The 23,455-nt window shown below is 37.8% G+C and overlaps 1 protein-coding gene across 1 annotated transcript in view; it reads left to right on the top strand.

The window, feature by feature from the left end:
• The window catches only part of LOC122791065 (protein lifeguard 1-like), a 247,227-nt gene that overhangs the window by 172,642 nt on the left and 51,130 nt on the right, over positions 1–23,455 (top strand). Inside the window, exons 5-6 of the mRNA XM_044058840.1 lie at positions 8,795–8,892; positions 11,697–11,897. Of these exons, the coding sequence (XP_043914775.1) occupies positions 8,795–8,892; positions 11,697–11,897 (299 nt within the window). The remainder of the gene's footprint in view (positions 1–8,794; positions 8,893–11,696; positions 11,898–23,455) is intronic.

Genomic DNA, 23,455 nt, shown 5'->3' with positions numbered 1-23,455 from the left:
CAGTTATCCAATCACTTCTATGGGCATACTCACAGTGATGGTAAATCCACTGAAGCTGTGGTGTAGGGAGTGCAAACATATGTGTACACATACATACATACAGACATACGTACAGATATTTCAAGGCATGGGCATTACTGCCCCTCTAGCCTGCCAATATATCAAAACACTTGTTCTCATAATAAGTGTCCAGGCTGTTCTTACAAATATCTAAACTAGTGCTTGCTTTAATGTAATTTGGCAGTGTGTTCCATGCATCAGCTGCTCTCTCAAAAAACAATTAATACACTTCTCATTCCTATAGAATCTTCTACATACAGTGGATATAAAATGTTTACACACCCCTGTTAAAATGCCAGGTTTTTGTGATATAAAAAAATGAGACCACAATAAATAATTTCAAAACTTTTCCCACATTTAATGTGACCTATATCCTGTACAATTTAATTGAAAAAGAAACAAATCTGTTAGGGGAAAAAATATAAAATATAAAAAATAAAAAATGTACAATAAGCTGGTTGCATAAGTGTGCACACCCTTATACTGATACTTTGTTGAAGCACGTTTTGATTTAATGACAGCATTCAGTCTTTTTGGGTACACACCTGCCATCAGTTAAAGAGACTCTGATTAATCCCAAATAAAGTTCAGCTGTCCTAGTAGGAATTTCCTGACATTTACTCAGTTGCCTGCTACAGCAAAAACCATGGTTCGCAGAGAGCTTACAAAGCATCAAAGGGATCTCATTGTTGAAAGGTATCAGTCAGGAGAAGGGTACAGAAAAATTTCCACAGCATTGGATATACAATGGAACACAGTGAAGACAGTCATTGAAAAGTGGAGAAAATATGTGACAACAATGATGTTGCAAAGAACAGGATGTTCCTCCAAAATTGATGAAAATACAAGATGAAAACTGGTCAGGGAGGCTGCCAAGAGACCTACAGCAACACTGAAGGAGCTGCAGGAATTTCTAGCAAGTACTGGTTGTGTACTACATATGACAACAATCTCCTGTATTCTCCACATGTCTAGGCTACGGGGTAGGGTTGCAAGATGAAAGCCTTGTTTTACACAGAAAAACATCTAGGCCCAGCTAAAATTTGCAAAATAATACATCAAGTCTCCCAAAAGTATGTGAGAAAATGTGTTATGGTCTGATGAGACCAAGGTTGAACTTTATGGCCACAATTCCAAATGGTACATTTGGTGCAAAAACAACACTTCACATCACCACACCATCCCCACGGTGAAGCATGGTGGTGGCAGTATCATGCTTTAAGGGTTGCTTTCCTTCAGCTGGATCTGAGGCTTTAGTCAACATGGAGGGAATTATGAACAGTTCCAAATACCAGTCACTTTTGGCCCAAAACCTTCAGGCGTTTGCAAGAAAGCTGAATATGAAGAGAAATTTCACATTTCAACACGACAATGACCCCAAGCATACATCCAAACTAACAAAAGAATGGCTTTACCAGAAGAAAATTAAAGTTTTGGAATGGCCCAGACCTAAATCCAATAGAAAATCTGTGGGGTGACCTGAAGAGGGCTGTGCACAAGAGATGCCCCCACAATCTGACAGATTTGGAGCGCTTTTGGAAGGAAGAGTTGGCAAATATTGCCAAGTCAAGATGTGCCATGCTGATAGACTACTACCCAAGAAGACTGAATGCTGTAATTAAATCAAAAGGTGCTTCAACAAAGTAATAGTGTACGGGTCTACACACTTATGCAACCAGCTTACTGTACATTTTTTTTATTTTTTATATTTTTTCCCTAACAGATTTGTTTGTTTTTCAACTGAATTGTGCAGGTTATAGGCCACATTAAAGGTGGAAAAAGTTTTGAAATTATTTACTGTGGTCTCATTTTTTTATATATCAAAAACCTGGCATTTTAACAGGGGTGTGTAAACTTTTTATATCTACTGTAGGTTGTCTAATGATTCTCTCATACATTTTGATAACCCCAAACATTCCTAGAGGTAGTTGTCTCTAAATACCCTATATACCTGAATAACATCTCCTCTTAGATATCTGTAAGAGACACTGTACAAGTTCAGATATTTTAGTGTTTCATAATAACTTACATTTTCACATCCTTGTATGCCCTTGGTATAATTCCACTGTACTCTTTCCAGTTTACTCATGCTTGTTTTCTTATAAGGTTTCCATATTGCAATTCCATATTCACATTTGGGTCTAATGTAGCTAACAAACAATGAATTCATCATTTCTGATTTCCTAGACTTTATAAATCTTTTATACAACCTATAGTATAAGAATCATTAACCAGTTGGTTGATATGATTAGAAAAACTCAAAGCTGGATCTACCCATATACCAAGGTCCTTAAATGAGTCTACAGTTTCAATCACTGTGTGCTGTATTAAGTATTCACCTTTAAATTTATGTCTCCCAAATCTCATATGCTTAGTTTTTGATGCATTACTCAGCATACTATGTCTGTGGACATGTGTGTGTAGGGGAATGAATAAAACTGAATGTGTGTGTGTGTATGAATGGTGAATGAATCTGAATGAGTGTGTGTGTATGGGAATGATGAATGAATATGTGTGTGTGTGTGTGTGTGTGTGTGTGTGTGTGTGTGTGTGTGTGCGCGCGCATGTGTATGGGAATGATGAATGAATCTGAATGATTGTGTGTGTGTGTGTGTGTGTGTGTCTATGTATGCATATTTGTGTCTGTCTGGTTCTACTACGAGCGCTTGAGTTCCAAGTTCTCGAAGACTACTATCTTAAAGTCAAGGCCTCAAGCATCTTATAGCTCGTATAGGCTGCTTATCATGCTCAAACTCAAATATGAGTTCAGGCAAATAGCTGGGAGCGGGACTGTAGATTAGGGTACCGATTGGGAAGGGGATTTAGGGTTAGGGAGAAGAAGGGGAGTTTTAGGGTAGGAAGCAGGAAGGGAGATGTAGGTTTAGGAAGCAGGAAGGGAATGGAAAGGGACTAGGAGGAGAGTTTTATTTTTTGGGAGCAAATGAGGAATTTAGGTTTTGGGATGGGGGTTGGAGTTTTACTACATGGGAGCAAGCACCAGGTCAGAAACTGAGTGGAAGTTTTATGGTTTTAGGTTTAGTTAGGGTTCTGATAGGGTTAAACAGTTTTGAAGGGCTAGGTGCTGGGAAAGCTAAAGAGTGACAAGAGATCAAAATAGTGAGGGTTAGAGCACTTGCTTTTTTGATCAAGTACCAGCAAGTAAGTGTGTCATGAGCTACTGTCATGCAAGCACTTGTTGTAGACCTGTCTGTCTGCCTGGGTGGTCACAGTAGAGGTGTCAGGTAGAGTATGCTGAGAATGGAAGTGCGTGTGTGTGTGTATATATATACAGTATGCATGGCTACCTGAATGGTCACAGAAGGGTGGGTTTAGTTTGGAGATAAGTAGGGTAGGGGTGTGTGTGTGTGTGTGTGTGTGTATGAACATGTGAATGTGCGTGTGGATGTTGGTCTGTGTGTTTGAATGTTTACATGTATAGCAGAGAATGAATGCGGTGATGGCTATGCCAACACCATGCATGGGCCATCAGAGGTGATTACAGTAGGAAAGTCCTGAGTAAAATTAGCAGTAACATTACATGATTCAGATATATGCAAATTAGCCAATAATGAGGGCTTTCCTCTTTGCATCTAATATTTTTTGGAATTGCATTTCTTGTGATCACAGAAACTGCTAGTTTTGGCTTCAGCGGTTTCAGCATAGGATGATCTCTCTGAATCCTGCCCTGTTGCTTGTAATACTAAATGTTTAACTATTATTACTGATACCAAAAGAAAAAAATGTTTGCACTTTCATACATTGTATAGTATAGAAATGTTTTCATTTGCTGGTAAGTTGCACACCATCAAGGATGCCCAACCCAATAGGCAAGGTGGAGGCAAGAGCACCCCTCAAACACTTTCAACAGACTCATGGGCTATGCCCTTGGCTGTAAAAAAAATATATATTTAACAATCATAAATGAGTTTGATTTCAATAAAACAAGCTTGTCTTGTTACTTTCTGCTATACAAGTTGTATTGTGTTTTACAATCTAGAAGGAAAAAAGGAAGCATGGAGCACTGGTTCCACCTACATCTGCACCTCCTTTGGTGGTATTATCTGCCAAAGCAGAGATGTAGGTGGAATGCAGGTGCCATGATTAGTTACAGGATAAAAAAAAAATACAGTCTTTTGCCTTGCTTTTCCGTTACAGGTTTACAGAAAAACTTTCTAATGAAAAAAGTATACCTCTCAGTTGCCTATGATTTCTCCAAGACACCCCTGATTTTGCCTCTTATTTTTCATTTTCTGGTAAGTTACTGAGGGTGACAGTCTTTAGAGTGTCGTACTTGTTATTCTTCAAAAAATGCTGATTGTTGAAGCCACATCACAGAGCTGTCAGGATTCATGCACACTCTACACAATACTGACTTCAGTACTCGCTTGTGTGTGTGCACAAGAGTGTGCAACATTGTGTTCATGTACAACTGCAAGTGTGCATAAGTGTGTATTTGTGAACAAGTGTGCATGTGCGTGTATGCCCTTTGCTTGCAGAAGGGAATACTGCTCACCTTCCTTTTTGCCTTGTCGCTCATAATTTCTTGATTTTCTTGTCATAATGATTTTTAGACAAGTCAATAGTGCTAGAAAGCGGTTCATGCTTCTTATTGTTCAGAAACTGCACATTTCTGCAAAACCTGTTGTTCTGTTAACTTTTTAAGGGAATTTGAGTAATATTTCAAAATTTTCCCCGACTATGTCCTCCTATTATTTCCTGCTAGGTCCAGGAGTCTTTTTTTTTAGACCTTTATTAATAGCCATAGAATAAAAACATTTGAGCATAACACATACAAGGTGCACTCTTGGCTATGTGAGCAAGTGAGATATTCATTGTTGTCTCTTAGTTCTTCTAATTGTTATACGTCCAGCTACAGTAGAGTACTGACACCTTTTTCAAATAAAATACCTGATTTTCTCTGCAATTTGTACCATTTTACTCCATGAAAATGTAAACGTTTGTGTGTCATACTGGTCTATATTTTGTTAGGATCAGTTATGTTGACTGGCATTTTATCCATGCCTGATCTCTTATTAATCATATTTTTTTTTTGTCAGTTCTTGATAATGTCTGGCTGAGCATAGTTTGACTTGTTTCCTTTTTTATGTTCTATCTAGGGGTTAAGGTTTCTTATTTACCCAATTTCTTCAGTGACTTCCACCACAGTATCCATTCCCTACTTACAAAGCTTCCCTTTTTCCTTACTAATTTTATATCTTCTGTATAGAAGTTTTAGCAATTCCTCCAGGGTCAGCAGTGCATGGATCTTCCAATGCCTGGTTATTGTTCCTTTAGCTAGTAACATTATTATCCATATCAGGTTTTGTATGGCTGTATCTGTAGGGAGTTTTTCTAACACACCTGTGAAGTATAACTCTTTGGTAAAGTGAATGCCTGTGTGTGCTGCCTGTCTCAGTAGCAACTGAAGATCCCGTTTAAAACTGTCAGGTGCCTTACATGAATCATAATATATGCTCCCATGTTCTACTTTCCTGGTTTTGGCATCACTAACAATATGGTTTCACCTGTAGGAATATTTTAGGCAGTCTGTTTGTTATGAAGAAAAAAATTATGTTGGCATTTCCACCAAAAATTCTATATTTCTGGGCATTGGATGCTATCCATGGCAGAATTAATATTCTTTCCCAAGAGACGTCATTAATATTTTCCTGTAGTACTTTTTACCATTTTTCCATTTTGTTTAACTAGAATTAGCTGCTTGATAATTATTAAACTCTGGGCTGCCCAAGACACTAACCTGCATCTGCCATCCATTCTATTATTTTTGGCAACATTCTTCTCCCCTGTGTCCTCCAGTTAGAGTTGGATAGCATTATTTATAGCCCTTCATATTGGAATTGAAAACAATCTGATAAGTTATATTCATTTTTCACCTCTTTGAATGCTTTTGTCATATCCCATCTCATAAATTTGTGCCAATACCTAATCTGTGTTGAGTTTTTTAATTAATATCAACACATATTTTTCCTGTATTTCCTTTTTCATAGTGCCATTAGGTAGGATATCCTGCTTCCACTGTGCTAATGACGTAGTTACGGAATATTTTTCATTTACATTTACCTGCTGAATAATAAAGAAGATAGATTTCTTTTTTTAGGCCTGCACCCCATTCCAGTTCCAGCATGTTTTTCATTTCTGTAGACTCTCCTTCTTTTATCATTTCCTTCCAGTTTGCATAGAATTTGTTTGGAATCTTACATACTGTGATAGCATTAACACTTTATTGTAATGTCTTATATCTTTGACCAAGAGACCTCACGTCACTTGAGAGTATAAGATTCTCCCATGATACCCTTTGTCTTTCCCAATAAAAGATCTCATCCTTTTATTTTTCTTATATCTTACGTGTGCTAAGACATGCCAATGACAGATTTGAGTAATCTGGTCTAGCTCCAGGTTTAGTAACTTCCAATGTTGTAAATGACTATGTATTTTCTGTATTATTTTTAAATAACTATTTATTTTTTACTCTTCCCGGTTATCTAAATCCCTAAATATTTTATTTCATCATTACTCCACAGATTATAATTTGTCTGTCTTACCTCTGCTATCTTCTTTATGTTTATATCTAGGATTTGAGTTTTATTTAAGTTTATTTTGTAATCTGATTGTTTCCCAAAGTCTTATATTCATTCCCATACCTTTGATAGATCTTATTTTGGGTTTAAGAGGGCGAGAATTATATCGTCCACAAACAGAAGGTTTTAAGTTTTTTGACCCCCCCCCCCCAAAAAAAATTCTTGTACTGGAGTATTTCTTATTAATTCAGCTAATGGGTCCAGAAATATAGTGAAAAATAATGGGGCTAAGGGACAGCCTTTTCTGGTGCCCATAGTTATAGGTGTGGGATCAGACAACATAGCTTCAAAATTTACTTGTGCTGTGGTCTCTTCATAGATTTTTTTTTTAACAGTCAACAAATCCCTGAGGGAAGTTCATTTCTCCTCATTCAACCAAACAAAAGTCTCTATTCTACTCTCTCACAGGCTTTCTTCATATCTAACGCTATAATTGCCACTAGACTAGAACTTCTTTGCACTTCCTGAATTCTTAGTAATTATGAGCAGCCGGACTACCATGCATTAAGCCCATCTGGTCTAGTGTGTTTAATTTTGGTAATATTTTGTTAAGTCTCATTGCTAAAAATAGACATGCTTTATAATCATGGTTTAATACATACAGTCATAATGACCAATAGTCGTAATTTTTAATTGTGATGTAATACTGAAATGGGGCTGTAAGATGAAACTTGTTTGGGGTCCTTTCCTTCATTATATATTTGTTTTTGTTCTCTATCCCTATTAATTTGTGTGTTTTCTACTTCCCATAATTCTGTCATAATTCTCCCTTTTACTACCTTCTCGGAGATCAGCTGAAATCACTCCTATGCTGTTGATATATTTTTGAATTATGTTTTGTACTTTGTTTCTATATTTGCCCCCCTTTAATTTATATGCTGAGAATCCCCAAAGTCATGCAGACTTTGACTCCTGATTTTGTCTCCTGGTATTACCCTGTCCCACATCCAATTTCTGAGTCTCTCATAAATCACCAATAAGCAGTGACAGACATTAATGTTACATGTTTTATTGTTCATAAAAAAGTCTTGTCCATGGCAATTGCTGTCATCTGCCTTCAGTACATCTCAGCTTCTTTGCTTGACAATTCTTGGCAAGCCCAAATTTTTCATTCTCTGGTAAAGCATTAGTCATTAACGTCAGACATTAGAGTTTTACACCCCATATTGTTCAGAAGTAGAACACCGATGCAAAACCTGTTGTATTTAGCAATTGCTACAGTCCTTATGCCGTACTTTCAACGTCCTTGCTCAAAAAATCTATACAAAGCAGATTTGATGGAGGGAAGGGACAAAGGTCCAAAATGAGTAACAATTTGTAAATCTCATTCTAATTCACTTAAGAAGTTAACAGAACAGCAGTTTGTACATGAACATGCAGTTAGTGAACATAAGACAAGAAGTAATGTCTGGCACTATTGACTGCAGTCCTCAGAGAATTACTAGAAAACCAAAACTGTTGTGAGGGGCAGAAAGAAAACATGATGCAAAGCCAAGGGGAGGCAAGCGGTACATCTGATTTAATAATAAAACATTATTTACTTCAGGAAAACACTGTGAACAAAGCACTCAAAGTGAGTGACAGTCATCCTGCATCCCTGCAGCCTATGTCACTCTGTGGGTTGTTGCTTTCTACTGCACCTCCGAGAGTATCCTAAGCTACACAGTCACCGAAATCTGCAAGTATGCATGAGTAACTGCCATTAAAACAATGCAACAGGACTGGCGGAATCACTGCATGGCAAATTATTTGCAAGTTTTTATTACTGCTAAAAGATGTAAAACTGATTTAACAAACATGCCAGAGTAGTCCTCCAGTTTGAAGCAGAATCACAATTAAATTAGAATCAAAAGTCCTGACACCTAGACTGTAAAGGCAGCATTTAGAAAACATATTTATTCATCCTACAAACCTTAAAGCAAATCTGTATACAAGATATTTTCCACCATTTTTGAAACTGCAGACATGCACTAAACATGATCTTGACTGTCTTAGGTTTACTAAGTGTTCTTACTAAACGCTCACTCTTTGCTGCAATGACAAATCTCACTGAAATATTCTGCTAGTGTTCAGTGAAGCTACTCTTAAACTCATCATATTATGATACATTAACAATAAACTTTGTTTCCTTTCAGGTCTACAAGAAATGCCTCCCTCTGATTGCATGGTTGACCCTGACACACCTGGTAACCCCTTTGATGATGCAGCAATCTCCAGGGCGTTTATCAGGAAGGTTGTCCTTAAGACATTACTTTTTTTGATTCATAACCTCATGTTTTTAAAGACGATTATTATTATTATTATCATCTACCACTACTACTATTTCTTTGTGACTAGTTTAAGTGCTACTTAGAGCATTGCAAAAACTATTAAAATAAAAGATTGATTTTTTTTTTTAATCAGCTTTTACATGTGAGCATGCGTTTAAGGGGAGATGCTAAAACATGGGAGGACATCTTACACACATCTGGGTAACATTAGGGAGTTTTATTTGCAGGGTCTCCCAGAATTCCAAACAGAGTCCCCAGTAAGTATAGGAAGACTAAATAACAGTATCCCAGAGTTCCACTGAAGACCAGTGGCTCAGTACTTCATTACAATACAGCTCTTCAAAGGTATGAATCAGACTTCACACATGCTGATCTCTGTCAGAACCCTCAAGTTGGCCCTCTGGTGTCTAGGTCAGAAGTTGAACCCAGGAGAACCTCAGCACATATGGACACCTTTGCTCCTGAGGGAGTGGGCTAGTATGATAGCACTGTGTTCACAGTGTTTTGTTCAAATAAAACATCTGCCTTTGATTAATTTTGTCCTTCAATTAGTATATCTGTTTTCTTGTTTATTTTTTCCAAAAAATGTATGCTGCGCATATGTTCATCTAAAATGGATTGACTGGCAGTAATAAGGGGAAGGATTCTTTGTGGTCAGGGAAAAATGCTCACAATTCAGCTTGGCTGACATACTAGGGTAAGGCCCAGACTATGTCCCATGCGACTCATGCGCAGTTAGTGGCACTGGTGAGGGCTGGTGCTGGTATAGGAAGGATGGGTGAGCCAAGTCTGAGGGAAGGGGTAGAAAAGGGTTATTCTAGGCTGCAATATCTCAGAGGAGCAGCATCAATCAATACTTGAGGTGGTCTTGGGGTGTGTATTTATCTCAACAAGCTGTGAACACAGTAGCCTTTCACAGCACATATACTGAAGCATGCATGTGCATGACAAAGAGCAGTGTCAACTACAATGATAAGGTCGCATGTCCCACATCCACAGAGAGGGGTTAGGACATAAAAGAAAAAGGTCCTCATTGCTGGAATGCTAGCAAGGGCACAACAGATCCCTATTGTCATCTAGATGATAGCCCCTCTAAAGCTGGGGAAAATTTGATGGACAGCAAACAAGGGACAGAAAGCATACAAACCCCCCCCCCACAAATTAAACGTGCAGGTATTACAGCATGTATACACACACACATAAATACACAGTACTGTCAACAGTCGTGCTCCCCATTTTGCCTGATTCTTAATAAATAATTTAATTAGTTATGTAGTCAATCCTTGAAGTCTATTTCCAGCCACTAGTAGGGTCACAAAAGCAATTGGTTAGGTAGTTACATTTGTTAAATGGGATAGTGTGACTGAGAATAGTCCATTTTCATCAGAGGTCCAGGGAGAAAAACTCAGTTTTATTTACACAAAATACAAACTTATCTGCAAAAAGTTGTACTAGAGTTATAACTGTCAGTAACTAACTTAACAATGAAATTGTATGACTGAAAAGCATAGGCACATAGCAGACTCATAAAAGTACAGTGAAACACAAACTGTTTGAATGACAAACAGTGGCAAAAACAACATGTATGACAACCTAAGGTTGTCTCTCAACAACCATGTCTCCAGAAGACAGGATGACATCAAAGTACTCATCAGGAGCCCACACAGACCCAGAAAGACAGCAAAACAAACTTGGCATACATATGAGGCACAGCTGTCCCTGTAGTTGTGTTATCCATTTTCTTTATTCATGTTTATAGTCTGAATTCACAGCACGTTTTTGACTTCACCCAGAAAAGCCTAAAACTGCTTTAAGTGGCTTCCTTCCATGTGATCAGTTTCTTATTTGTTGACCACTAATTTCCCAATCCTATATCCACAGTTTTGTTTCCCTGCCTGTGTTTTCTATTACTATAATGGAATTGCTAGACTGCAGTTCATGCAAGTACTCTGCTCCACCTTACAGGGAGTTCCTCCTTTTCCCACATAGTGCATTCAGTATAGTTAGCTAGTTTAAGTAAGGGGTAAAAGCAGTTTACATTTTGGGGATGTCCCCTCAATATTTCATAGTGGAGTCATTTCAAGTATGAACTGTCGCATCCATTCCCTAGAGTGTACCTCAAATTTGTGATGGGGCATGGACAAACATTTGTACTCTACATTCATGCTAACACACTAGAAGATGGGTTTAAAAGTGACTTGTTGAAGACATTTAAAATCCCAAATATAGTGTTATTATTGGGCTTTCTTCTTAATTATGGTCCTTTTATACCTTGATGGGAAGCCTAGAAATATGATCCAGTACTGATACTAGCCTTATGCAAAAAAAATGCTGTCATGTGACCACTCAAAATGGTGAGCAAACCAGATTTGTTCTCCTGTAGCTAGGGTTAATGCAAGTGAATGCTGAGCTTATGATACCTGTAATTGAGATGCCATATTTCTGCATTACTTCACCCCCCAACAAACAAAGGCACACACCATTAAACCTCATTCAGGTATGCAACAGCATAATTGACTTTGGCCAGTATCAAGAGGGTGGAGTCTTTTATTATCTTTATAAAATATTTTTGCATGCTTATAAAATGTTCTACCCTTCAAAAGGGCATTGTATAATTACATGAGATGAGAATTTAATTTTTGCACAAGCCTTGTTTAAGGGTCTTAATGGCCAGTATGCTCATAATACGATGATGATGGTGATGAGTAACTTCTTTTTTGCACTTATTTCCCATCTTTTCCATAATTTAAAATTTTCTTTGCCCTAGGTGTATGGAGTTCTAATTGTGCAGCTGCTGGTGACGTTCTCTATTGTCTGTGTCTTCACATTCTCTACTGCTGTGAAGAAATTTATATGGAAACACTTTTGGATTTATATTACTTCATTTGCTGTCTTTGTTGTGGTAGCCCTTGCTCTCAGCTTCAGTGGAAATTTTAGACGCCGTTACCCCTGGAATATTATTGGACTGGTGAGTAAGAACAAGGCCTTGGAAGCAGGCAAGAGTATCATGGCAAATTTATCTTTAGCTGGAGGGCTGATGAGGGTGAATATATTATTGGGTCAGTAACACAATGCCAGTTTGTGTGTGTGTTATGATAATGCATGTTTACTTTTAATTCTCCTCTTCAGTTCCAAACAGCATTTTGTACTAAAAACTGCATAATGTTTCAATATTTGACAAAGTCTAGTTAAACAAAAGCTCAGTTTAAATTTTGTGTATTGGCATGCTGTGTCAGAGTAAAATACACATGAATATGGATGCATGTGCGCACACACACACACACACACACACACACACACACATATAGATATATGTGTGTGTGTGTGTGTGTGTGTGTGTGTGTGTCACACTGTCTGATGATAGCAAACAGCATCCCGTTACGCAATTAGAAAAACAAATTGTGTCAGGGTAGGTACTTCACGTTCTTGCTGAAGATACCAATTTAACATATAATTTGATAACACAGAAAGGTTTTCCTCTCTTTAAGGACTTGTGGGGGCAATGGAGAGAACATTTTTTTTTTTGGCAGACCACTTATCAATTATCAATGTGGGTAGGGAAACTCTGAAAGACAGCTACTGGAATATGCCTACAAATACACTTCTGACTAACCTAGAAAAGGGGTTCGATCTTCAGACACATTCATAAGGGAACAACAATCAGACACATTCATAAGGGAGCAACAATCAGACACATTCATAAGGGAGCAACAATCAGACACATTCATAAGGGAGCAACAATCAGACACATTCATAAGGGAGCAACAATCAGACACATTCATAAGGGAGCAACAATCAGACACATTCATAAGGGAGCAACAATCAGACACATTCATAAGGGAGCAACAATCAGACATATTCATAAGGGAGCAACAATCAGACATATTCATAAGGGAGCAACAATCAGACACATTCATAAGGGAGCAACAATCAGACATATTCATAAGAATGTATTAGTCAAGCAAAGATGAAGGAATGGTGCTTTAAAAACATAAAGGTACTAAGATTTGGTAAATGTTACAGAGAGAAGAAGATTCTACACATTTAAAAACCATATAAAGAGATATATCAACACACACCCATGGCCAAGAAGCATCCAGGAATACAGGAAGCCAAGGGAAGAGAGATATACAGTAAAATACTGAAAGAGCTGTAAAGCAAATAATACAATATTATATACTATTCAAAATGAAGAGAAGGAATCCATAAATGAAACAAAATATTCTAAATAAATGGAAAATGCATGATCTGAGAAGAATTCTAAACTTTCTTTCAATCTAACATTTTCTGAGCACAATAATGTCCTCCAGGATGGACATTACTGGGAAGTAATGGACTTTCCAGTGATGTAGAGTCCAGACACTGTCTGAGCAGTCCATTATTTCTCTGGAACACTCACCCTGTCAGACATCATTGCTTGTTTACTTACGGGGCTGATAAGGCAGTAATACAGAAAGATGATAACTTCCCTTGACATAGACGATACACACTACAAGAAAAACCTAGACAAGCTAGATTTTCCACTTTATGATCCCTTAAAACCTCTTGTATTAGAGGTAAAATGGGATATATGCAAATTACCCCTTAAGGACATCAGGTGTTTCAGCTATATGGCAGTTCTGAATGCCCATGATTTTTTTCCTTTTTCCTTTTTTTAGGCATGCTGAACTTCTAATAACACTCCTCAGAAATCAACAATAGGAAAACATATGTTTAACAGCAATTTATATACCATAAGGGAACAACACTGATACTGCTGAAAGCATCCTGTAATGGATATCCCAACAAATTAACCATGAAACTGTAATACTTGGAGACTTAAATATAGACTGGCACCTCATAAATTCCACTACCCCCACTGAATCCATAAAGTTGTACAACTTCAGACAATTAATAACCACACCTACTAGAATCAATAAAACTTCAGGGAGACCCTCAATATTAGATTGGATTCTTACAAGCAAACCAGTCAAACTGACAAAAGTAGGCTGCCTGTCAGATAGCATAAGTGACTACATACCAGAATATGCTAATAGAACTCACCATAACCTAGATAAAGATATTATTGAAATACAACAAATTTCTGCATAGTTGTTTTCAATGAAACACTAAAACAGTATAACTGGAATGTACTTAAAACAATGGCACTAGTACTGCTGTCTAACACTTCAATAATAAAGTCTTACTTTGACACCTAATGATTGCAAATGTAAACAATACACTTATATTTGCCATCATAATGTTCCTGACCCTACAAAACATTAATAAAACAAAAGACAGCCAGTTACACCAAAAAACAGCACCAGAGAGAAATCATAAGTATCAAAAGTAAACCTTTAATATTTGTAGACTGGTTTCATCGTAACAACATGGCTTCATCGGTACAATCTACTGAATAAACAAAAAAATATGTTATTTAAATAGAAATACAGTCACGTCACATAACATAATTATTATTTAAAAGTAAAATACCATAAAATACATCAGATAAAAAACAATAAACTGGCATATTCCCTCATTCAATACATTCCTAATTGATAAATATATTGTAGAATATCATTTAAATCAGGAGAGAGGAGTCTCCCAAGTAACACAATCTATCTTCTGTCTTTTTTGATAATAAATCTTGACTATACGCTTGTGATGAAATCCTCTCTTTAAGTGTACATGAAGGATGACCAGTGTAGAAACCACCATATGTACATTGTGCTAAGTAAACAATGCATTTTGCATTACAAGAAACTGCATTTCAAATCATAAAGGTGCCAAAATAATTTTTACTGCCAAAAAGGTAGTATTATGGACATAAGGACAAAAACTACATTTTCCACAATGAAAAGAACTGAACATAATCTAAGATTTATTGGGTGTGATGGATCTAGGGTTAATGCATAGTTTTGAAAACATAAATAAATAAAATGTTATAAATGATTTTTACGTCTTCTTAAACTATAAAGGTATCTAGCGTGCAAAAGTATTGCTAGCACAGGGTGAGTTAACAGACTGTCCCAATGTTTATCAATAATCCTTTATAGTTTATTGGCATTAGATTCATAACTGAAAAATAATCTGATAGCTTTGCTGTTATATGTTTTTCCATATCTCAAAACCTCAGAGCACGTTCTACTTCCAAAATCTCCTGAGCAACAGTAGCTAAATGTAGCAACCGTGCATATCATGTCGTCTATGTTTAAATCTATGAGTCAGATCTCAAGAGGTGGACAAATAGGTACCCTCTGTGATACATATGTGTTTTGCTCTCAGAAACACTGCTTTGGGAATGTTTTAATCGCATGATGTGGATGACAACAATCATATGACAAGACTATCTTAGAAAACTTTTTCCTGTGACTATCAGTTTGAAGAAAACAGTCTTCCATCTCTGAGATCTTCACGTCAAGAAAATGGTTTTTATAAAAATCAGTCTGTACAGTAAAAGTAAGTCAGAACTCATTAGTATTCAAATAATGAACAAAATCATTAATCTTACTAGCATTCCCTTGTCAAAGCATCCACACATCTAACACCACATATTAATCTTATGAAAAATGAATTGTTTTCATTATAAATATATTTATACTTGAAAAAAATCACAAAAATGTTGGTATAAATGAGTACAAAATTTTTACCCATTGCCATCTCTTTAATTTGTCAAAAACAGTCATTACCATACTAGAACACATTTCTATTAACAACCACCTCACAAAGTTGAACAAGATGTCACTGAATTCAAAAGAGTAACTACTGGCTTGTTCCAGCCAAAACCCAAGTGCAGCCAAACCACCTATGTGCAGAAGACTTGTATATGGGCAGTTAACATCATGTGTACATAAGAGCTAGGGTAGCTCGAATTCCATGCCCAGAAGCAGACAACGAACGTCAGTAATATTCTTAAGTAGAGAAAAAAGAAGAAGAAGGGTTTTCAAGGTTTCAAGCACTTCTCCAAAAACCTGACAGGGGTTCTATTAGGGAGCCAATCCCTGATTCCAAAGGTCTGCCCTGGGGCTTGCGCAAATTCTTATATATCTTAGGAAATACATAAAATATCTGGGCTTTAGGTTTCTAATCTGTATTTTCATTAAATAATATGTTATAAATGACCTCAGAAACAGCCCAGTAACCCAAAAACTCATAAATGTATTTTTAATTACTGGAGTTGGGTCCAGTGGAATTTAACAGTAAAACTATGCAATACTGAGTTGACTCAACTTCCACGTCATAATCTTCAAAATTCCATTCTTCCATTACCCCTCCATTGTCAGTTGCCATAATAACAATTGATCTATCCTGTTGCAACTCTTCTTATTCTCTGAGCAGAGGTCAAATTCCTAAAAGTGGACCCAAAGATACCATAATGTCCAAAATTAATATCCTTTATTACCAAGGCTTCAAAATTCTTAACTTTAGTATAATAACATGGATTGAATTTCGATTTATAAAAGTTGGACTGAACTACACCAGTATTAGGTAAAGTTTCTACATGATGTTTCCCATCAAACCAAAGTCTGAGGCTTAGTGACCTACAAAAGCCCTTTAGATCATTCACGAAAAAAAACCTCCTCATTCATAGAAGGACTAGAGATGAAATATAAGCCTTAATTAAGCACATTGCATTGTTCATCAGTTAAAACTTTACTCTCAGTATTAATAACCATATTTTTTATGTCCAACAAATCAGTCATTTGATGGCATTCAGGACAAGAGTGAAAGCTTCCATGAAAGCTGTTTTGATGCTTTCATATCCCCCTCCTCCTCCCCCATGACTGCATATTATTTGTAAATGTAGTCATCCATCATTAGAGACAGTTAATGAATTACATCATTTAGCAACTAGTAATTGGTTCCCCATGGTCTAAACCAGAATCCAGATCAATGTCAGTAACGGAGTCATCAAATCAGCTGGATTACCTGATATGAAGCAAGAGTCGCTAGACCATAGAATACAGTGTGAAAAGCATGAACCACATTTTGTCTTAGCTTGTTCCTTGTTGCCAGCTGCTAAAGCAAATCTACCATTCCTCTTAAGTTTCCAGACATATACATCACTCTTCTTATAGTTATTTGAGTCCATTATATATGTCTTATACTTCAAAGATTTTAAATCATTATCAACCTTACTAATTTTGGATTGAAATCTTTTAAGATTATCAATATACTGATGGTCGTTATTCTGACCTGAAATATGTATATGATAATTATTAACCATTTTTGACACTGCATAAGCTGTGTTTCATAGAACTGCAAAAATATTTAATAAAATAATTCAAGGTTGTATGTTGTGTGGCAAGCCATTGTTTATGGAAAAAAATACCAACTTTACAAACTCCAACTCCAGGTTGTAACATAACCTGTAAACCACTAAAAGCCATGTCCGCATGTAAATAAGCTTTAAAAAATCTAATGTTCTATTGAACTGAACAAAGTAGGTTTTTCAATAATCCAGGAAATTTTTGGAATGCTTCCTATATATTTTTAGTATAACCATCGATTACCAATGCTTTATTCCACCATCAACCGATCCCCTAAATGGGAGAAACAATTCAAATGTATTATTATTTATTTATTTGCAGTTTGTTAACCAAGAAAGTCCTCTGGGCTGTGAAGAGCCTATTTTCAGTGGAGGCCCAATGAGAAAAAGCTCCTCAGTACAATAACAAGAACAATCAAAAAAGAATAAAATATAATAAGAACAATCCAGGAAGAACAAAATATAATAAAATATGTACATTGGTAGTATAGCATTATTTAACAGTATTAAATAAAGTTGAAGTCACATTCGGTACAAAATAAACTTATATAGAATGATAGTGAAGCACAGCTAACACTCTTGGATTACAAAGTTGAAAGCACATTTAGCAGTTCAGTAGCTGGACAGAGTTGCATAGAGGATTTACAGAATGAAGGGAGATAGTATGTTATTAGAGATAGGTATTCAAGGGGCTAAGTGCAGGAGCAGTTCTAGGTAGAGGATAGGTAAGTATGGAGGGAAGTTTTGAAGTGGGCAGGATTTTGGATAGTTCAGATAGCTAATGGAAAAGCATTCCAGTTTTTGACTAAAAAGTAAGAGAAGAGAAGTTAGCCAGGTGGCAGGTTAGGTTTGTGAACCTTAAGAAGTTGCTGATTCTGAGATCTAAGGAGCCTATTTGGGAGGTAAAAGGTGAAGACAGAACTAAGGGCAGGACAGTCAGAAAGTTTAAAGATAAGCTTGTGAGCAGCAGTAAGTTGCAGATAGTTGAGGTAGTTAGGAGGTTTGAGCTATTTTAGGGAGAAAAGATCAGTGCAGCGATGGGAGAAGTTTTTAGAATTTGATGCAAATCTTGCAATTTTATTATAACAAGTCTTGAGCCTGGTTATTAGAGAGGTTTGGAGGTTGGTAAGTATGGGGGTGCAATACATTAGGGAAGGAAGTAAGTAAGTAGAGGCAAGGGTTTGTTTGGAGGAGGGGCTGAGGAATCAGATGTGCTTGTAGAGTATTCCAAGCTTCTGATTTTTTTTTGATGTTTTGTTGCAGGTGAATATCAAATTTGAGTTGTTCATCTATGGTTACTCTCAGAAGTTTTGTGTTTTTGTGTGGTTGACAATTTCTATTAATGCTTTAGTTTTGGACTAGATATTAAATGTGGCTTTGTCCATCAGGGTTGACGTTTGGGTGTGAAAAGCATGATCTTGGATTTTTTTGGGTTAAGGGCTAGGTGGTTTAAGCATGCAGGATTCAGTGGTGGAGAAGGCTGTTTGAGTTTGCAATTGGAGTTTAGAAATAGAGCCAGCTGCACAGATGATGGTAGAGTCATCTGCATATTCGATAAGGGTCCCATTGGTCACAGATATCTGGAAATTGTTAATGAAAATATTGAATAGAAGGGAACTGAGCATGGAGCCATGAGGAACTCCAGTAGAGGTGTGAAGATAGGAAGAGATATAGTTTTTCCATTTGACCACCTGTTGCCTGTCTTTTAGATAGCTAGAGAACCAGTCAAGAGTGATGGGGGAAAGTCCAAAGATGGCGAGTTGTTATAGAAGCAAAGGGGTGAGAAACTGTCCAATGCTTTTGAAAGATCTAAGAATATGGTAGATACTATTTTCCTGTTATCACGGGCTCTACTAATAGTATTCAAGAAAGAAATAATGGCAATGTTGGTGCTGTGGCCAGGTCTGAAGCCATGTTAGGGGTAGGACAGGAGGTGGTTCTGAAATAGATAGGGCATTAGTTGAAGGTGAATGCACTTTTCCAAGATCTTAGAAATAGGGGACATGATAGCGATAAGACAAAAGTTGGAGATGTCATTGTTTTTGCCACCTTTGTGAATAGGGAGAATGAATGCTTTCTTCCATAATTTGGGCACATAAGTTTCTTGGATGGATCTGTTGACTAGGATACTTATAGGGAATGCAATGGCTTTGGCTGCTATCTTTAGGAATATTAGGGGTAGACTGTCAGGAGCGTTAGAGTAGGGGTTAAGCTTAAGAAGTAATCTTTTAATAGTTCTGGTGGAAAATGGATGCTATCGTTGCATGATGAAACATCCTTAATAAAAGTCCATGGTTATAGAAATTCGTAGTAAAAATACAGACTCCAGGAGAATATGAATAATTGTAGAAAACACCAAACACTGCAAGGAGGCTATGTATTCCACCCAGTGCACAACAAAAGACAACCAGTTACACCAAAAGAAAGCACTAGGAAGAAATCATAAGCAGCATCAAAAGTAAATCTTTACTATTTGTAGACTGGTTTCACCATTAACAACATGGCTTCATCAGTACAATCTGATGAACCAAAAATACAGGTGTTATTTAAATAGCAATACATTCAAATGTCATATAATGTATTATCAACACCCTTTTTCCCATTTCTGCCTTCTTTGACAGTCATGCCTGACTGCCGCAGATCTTCTCTCATGCAATCCATCCTCCTCTTTGATGGATGTCCTCATTTCCTCTTAACTTCTGTCTGTCCCAAATCTTCTTCACTAAACTGTCTTCTGCTTTTCTGCACATACGTCTGAACCACCATAATCTGTTCTCTGATCTTTCCTGCAGTTGGAGCTACTTTGCTGCTGCTCTTATGTCCTCATTTTTTGTCCCTCCCACAGTGTGCATCCTACCAGCCTTCTCAGGGGCTTCATTTCCATCACCTCTAGCTTCCTCATCTGGTCTGCCTTTACTGCCCAGGTTAGTGTACCATACAGTAGTACTGGTTGCACCACTGTTTTGTACACCTAACCTTTCAGCTTCTTTGGGATTCGTCTGTCATTCACTACACCTGAGACTCTATGCCAGAGCAGAGTCATCTAAGTCCGTGTCAGAAGTGATGGACTCAGGGGAGTCCACATGCTTCCTCTTACATATTTTCTTCCTGGGAACCTCCTCTGAGGCATGCTCAGGAGAGGTCTTGGAAGAAGAGGGGTTGCCCTGTGGGGCATCCTGGGGCATTGGTTCCCTATGCTTGGGATGGAGAGGAGGATCTGAGGCAGACACAGGTATCGATGGGGACAGAGCCAATGGAGTCGAGGGTGGAGCGGTCTCGGTAAACAGCGCACTCCTCATCACCTCGAAGGCACCAGAACGGAGCTCCAGTTCTGAGGAGCCTGGAGACCTCCTCTGCACCAAAGGCAACAACTCTGAGGCAGATATGGGAGCCAAACTCACCTGTGCTGAGGCGCTGAAGGGGAGAGTGGGGTCAGACAAGGGTCTGATGCCACTCGCCCCCTTGGAGCCGATGAGAGAGTCTCAGCGCCCAGACCCCTTGACAGAGCAGACTATCGAGGAGGTTGGAGCGGATGTCGGAACCGACAAGGCAAGGGTTGATGGAACCGATGGTTTCACCACTACTACTTCCATGCACTCTGGCTCCAAACTGGATGCAGTTGGAGGAGGAATAGAGACAGGGACTGGTTCGGACAATGGCGCCACTTCCTTCTGGGCTGGGCCTGACAACAATTGAGCAAATACCCATGTCTTGAGCAGCCTGTTCATCACTCTCTCCACATCACCATCTGATAAACTCCTGGATGATCAAGGGGAGTGGGCCAAGGACCATTGACTACCTGCCACTGACTGCAAAAGTAAAGACTGAGGCACAGATCTCACTGGGTCCAGCGAACGAGATCTCAATCTCTTTTGGGTCCAGGATGGCTCCGAAGACACTGATGGAGCTGCTGGAGAAAAAGACTCCTCAGAGCCAACAATCCGTTCTGAAGATTTTGATTTAGATTCTGTCGGCCCCAAAGGTGGAACTGACAAAGGTGCCAGTTTGTCATCAGATTTTTTTTAAGGGCTGAGTATCCGATGCTCCTTCAACCTGGGGGTTAAATAAGTTTGTTGCGCCTCTCCTGCAAAACCCATGCGCTAAAGGCATGGCAAACAGAGCATGAGTCCTGCAGGTGGACCGCCCCTAAACAATACACACAACTCATGTGCCCATCCGTAAGGGACATTTTCTGGCAACACAAGTCACATTTCTTGAATCCTGACTGCTTAGGTGATTCTTTGGACATAATAAACACCACAAAAGACAACTTGAATTTTTTTTTTTTTTTTGAAAGAGGAAAGAAGAAGAGGGGTTTTTGCCTCTAAGTTAAATGGCTACTGCTCCCAAAGGGAGAAGGCCTCTAACTAAAATGGCTTCTCCCTAGGTAGCAAAGAGGGATAACAGGACAAGAAGGAAACAACCCTCAAGAAAAAAATGGGCCGCCGACAACAACACACAGGTAAAGGCCTGAGAGAAAGCGACGGCCTAACAACAGCAAAACAACAGTAATGAGGATATGGGGTCAGAAAGGAGGAGTAATCACTAAACTTTGAAGAAATTTTGCCTTAAACAATTAGAATTTTTACAGAAAAAAAATCACTACTTAGCCTGAGCCAGCAGAAGACAATCTCGATGCTGCAAGCGGCAAATGAGATCTGGGTAGCTACCGCTAAGCATGCTGGGATAAGGAGCTAGCCTCGAGCCAGCAAGGACTCTTTGAGCTTTAGAAGTGGCCGAGTCAGAGCCGAGATTGGCTCTCAACCCAACCAGAAAGGAAGGAAGGCGAGATGGACAACATAACATCATAATTTAAATCCAGATGGAAGAGTCCCCCAAGTAAAACAATATCTATATATCTATATCTATACATATATAGGTGTGTGTGTGTGTCTGATCAGCTTATTACAGTTAGATCTATGCTACCCCAGCGATAAAAAAAGGGATGTTCTTTCTACTGGCACACCAAAAGGGGCCCAGATGCATGACACGCCCCAACCTCTCCCTCCAGCCCCAACCAATCAGGTCCCAATTCTTCTTTTAAACTGTAGCAAACAGTTGCTACAGTTTATACCTGCATTCAAGGAACACTTTAGTGCTCATGTTTAGTTTAAAAAATATTTTTAAACTGTAGTAAACAGTTGCTACAGTGCTCATGTTTTAGTTTAAAAAAATATTTTTAAACTGCAGCAAAATGCTTACTACAAATGTAGCAAGCAGTTGCTACAGTTTATACCGTCTGCATAGAGAACTACACTGCTCAGGTGTTAGAAAAAAAATTGTAGCAAAGTGTGTGCTACAGTTTAGACCACACATGGAGTGCTACATTGCTCAGGTTTAACCGCAAATGCAAAATGCCAGTACTATATTAAAGAGCAATCATAAAAGGCTTATTGCGCCTCCCCCAACACTTTACACCTCCTCACCCTACCCTAGCTACACTACTGCACACACACACATATATATATATATATATATATATGCACACACTCACACATACACACACACACACACCCATATTATTATTATTATTATATATATATATATATATATATATATATATATATATATATATATATATATATTTATATATATATATATATATATATATATATATATATATATATATTTATGGGTCCCCTTCAGATTATCAAAGTTCCAAAACTTCTAACAGCTAGTCAGCCAGACAGTCCACAGAACTCTTACTATTTCTTTGGGTTTCAAGTAGGTCGGACCCTGTTCTCCCCTATCAAAAAAGAAATAATAATAAAATGGTGCAGAATTTACATGAAGCTTAACACAGTTGGATGAATAATAACCAAATGATGAGTGACTCATCAACATAACCAGTGAAATGTCACAAAATGAAAAACTAAAATTAAAAAGTTTCCTATTAACATATCAGCCAAGCACTTTTTGCAATCTCTGCAGAGATGGTAGATTGTATTTTATACATCTCAACTGCACACACTATATCAAAGCATTGTGTACACTCTGCCAACACTCCATTAAGATCTAATATAGATCTAAATTAAATAGTTGCACATCTACTAACTCCATCAGTCATTATTGGTCATATATTCACATCCAGATAGGACCTGATGATATATAACCGATCAGGTGAAAATAATTTGTCCAATCACATTTCTCACATGTTCCACTTAATCAGAGCTCATTAATATACCTATAGACTCCATAGTGGATGGGATTATAAATCAGATACGTCGATACCCAAGAAGTCTTAACACACTTGGCCTATGGCCTCACATCTCACATTA

This window comes from Protopterus annectens, chromosome 16.part0, assembly GCF_019279795.1.
Source record: "Protopterus annectens isolate FY-2018-M chromosome 16.part0, PAN1.0, whole genome shotgun sequence".
Classification (NCBI taxonomy): Eukaryota; Metazoa; Chordata; order Ceratodontiformes; family Protopteridae; genus Protopterus; species Protopterus annectens.
The sequence above is the reverse complement of the archived record's forward strand: the minus strand, read 5'-3'. Positions and strand labels throughout refer to the sequence as shown.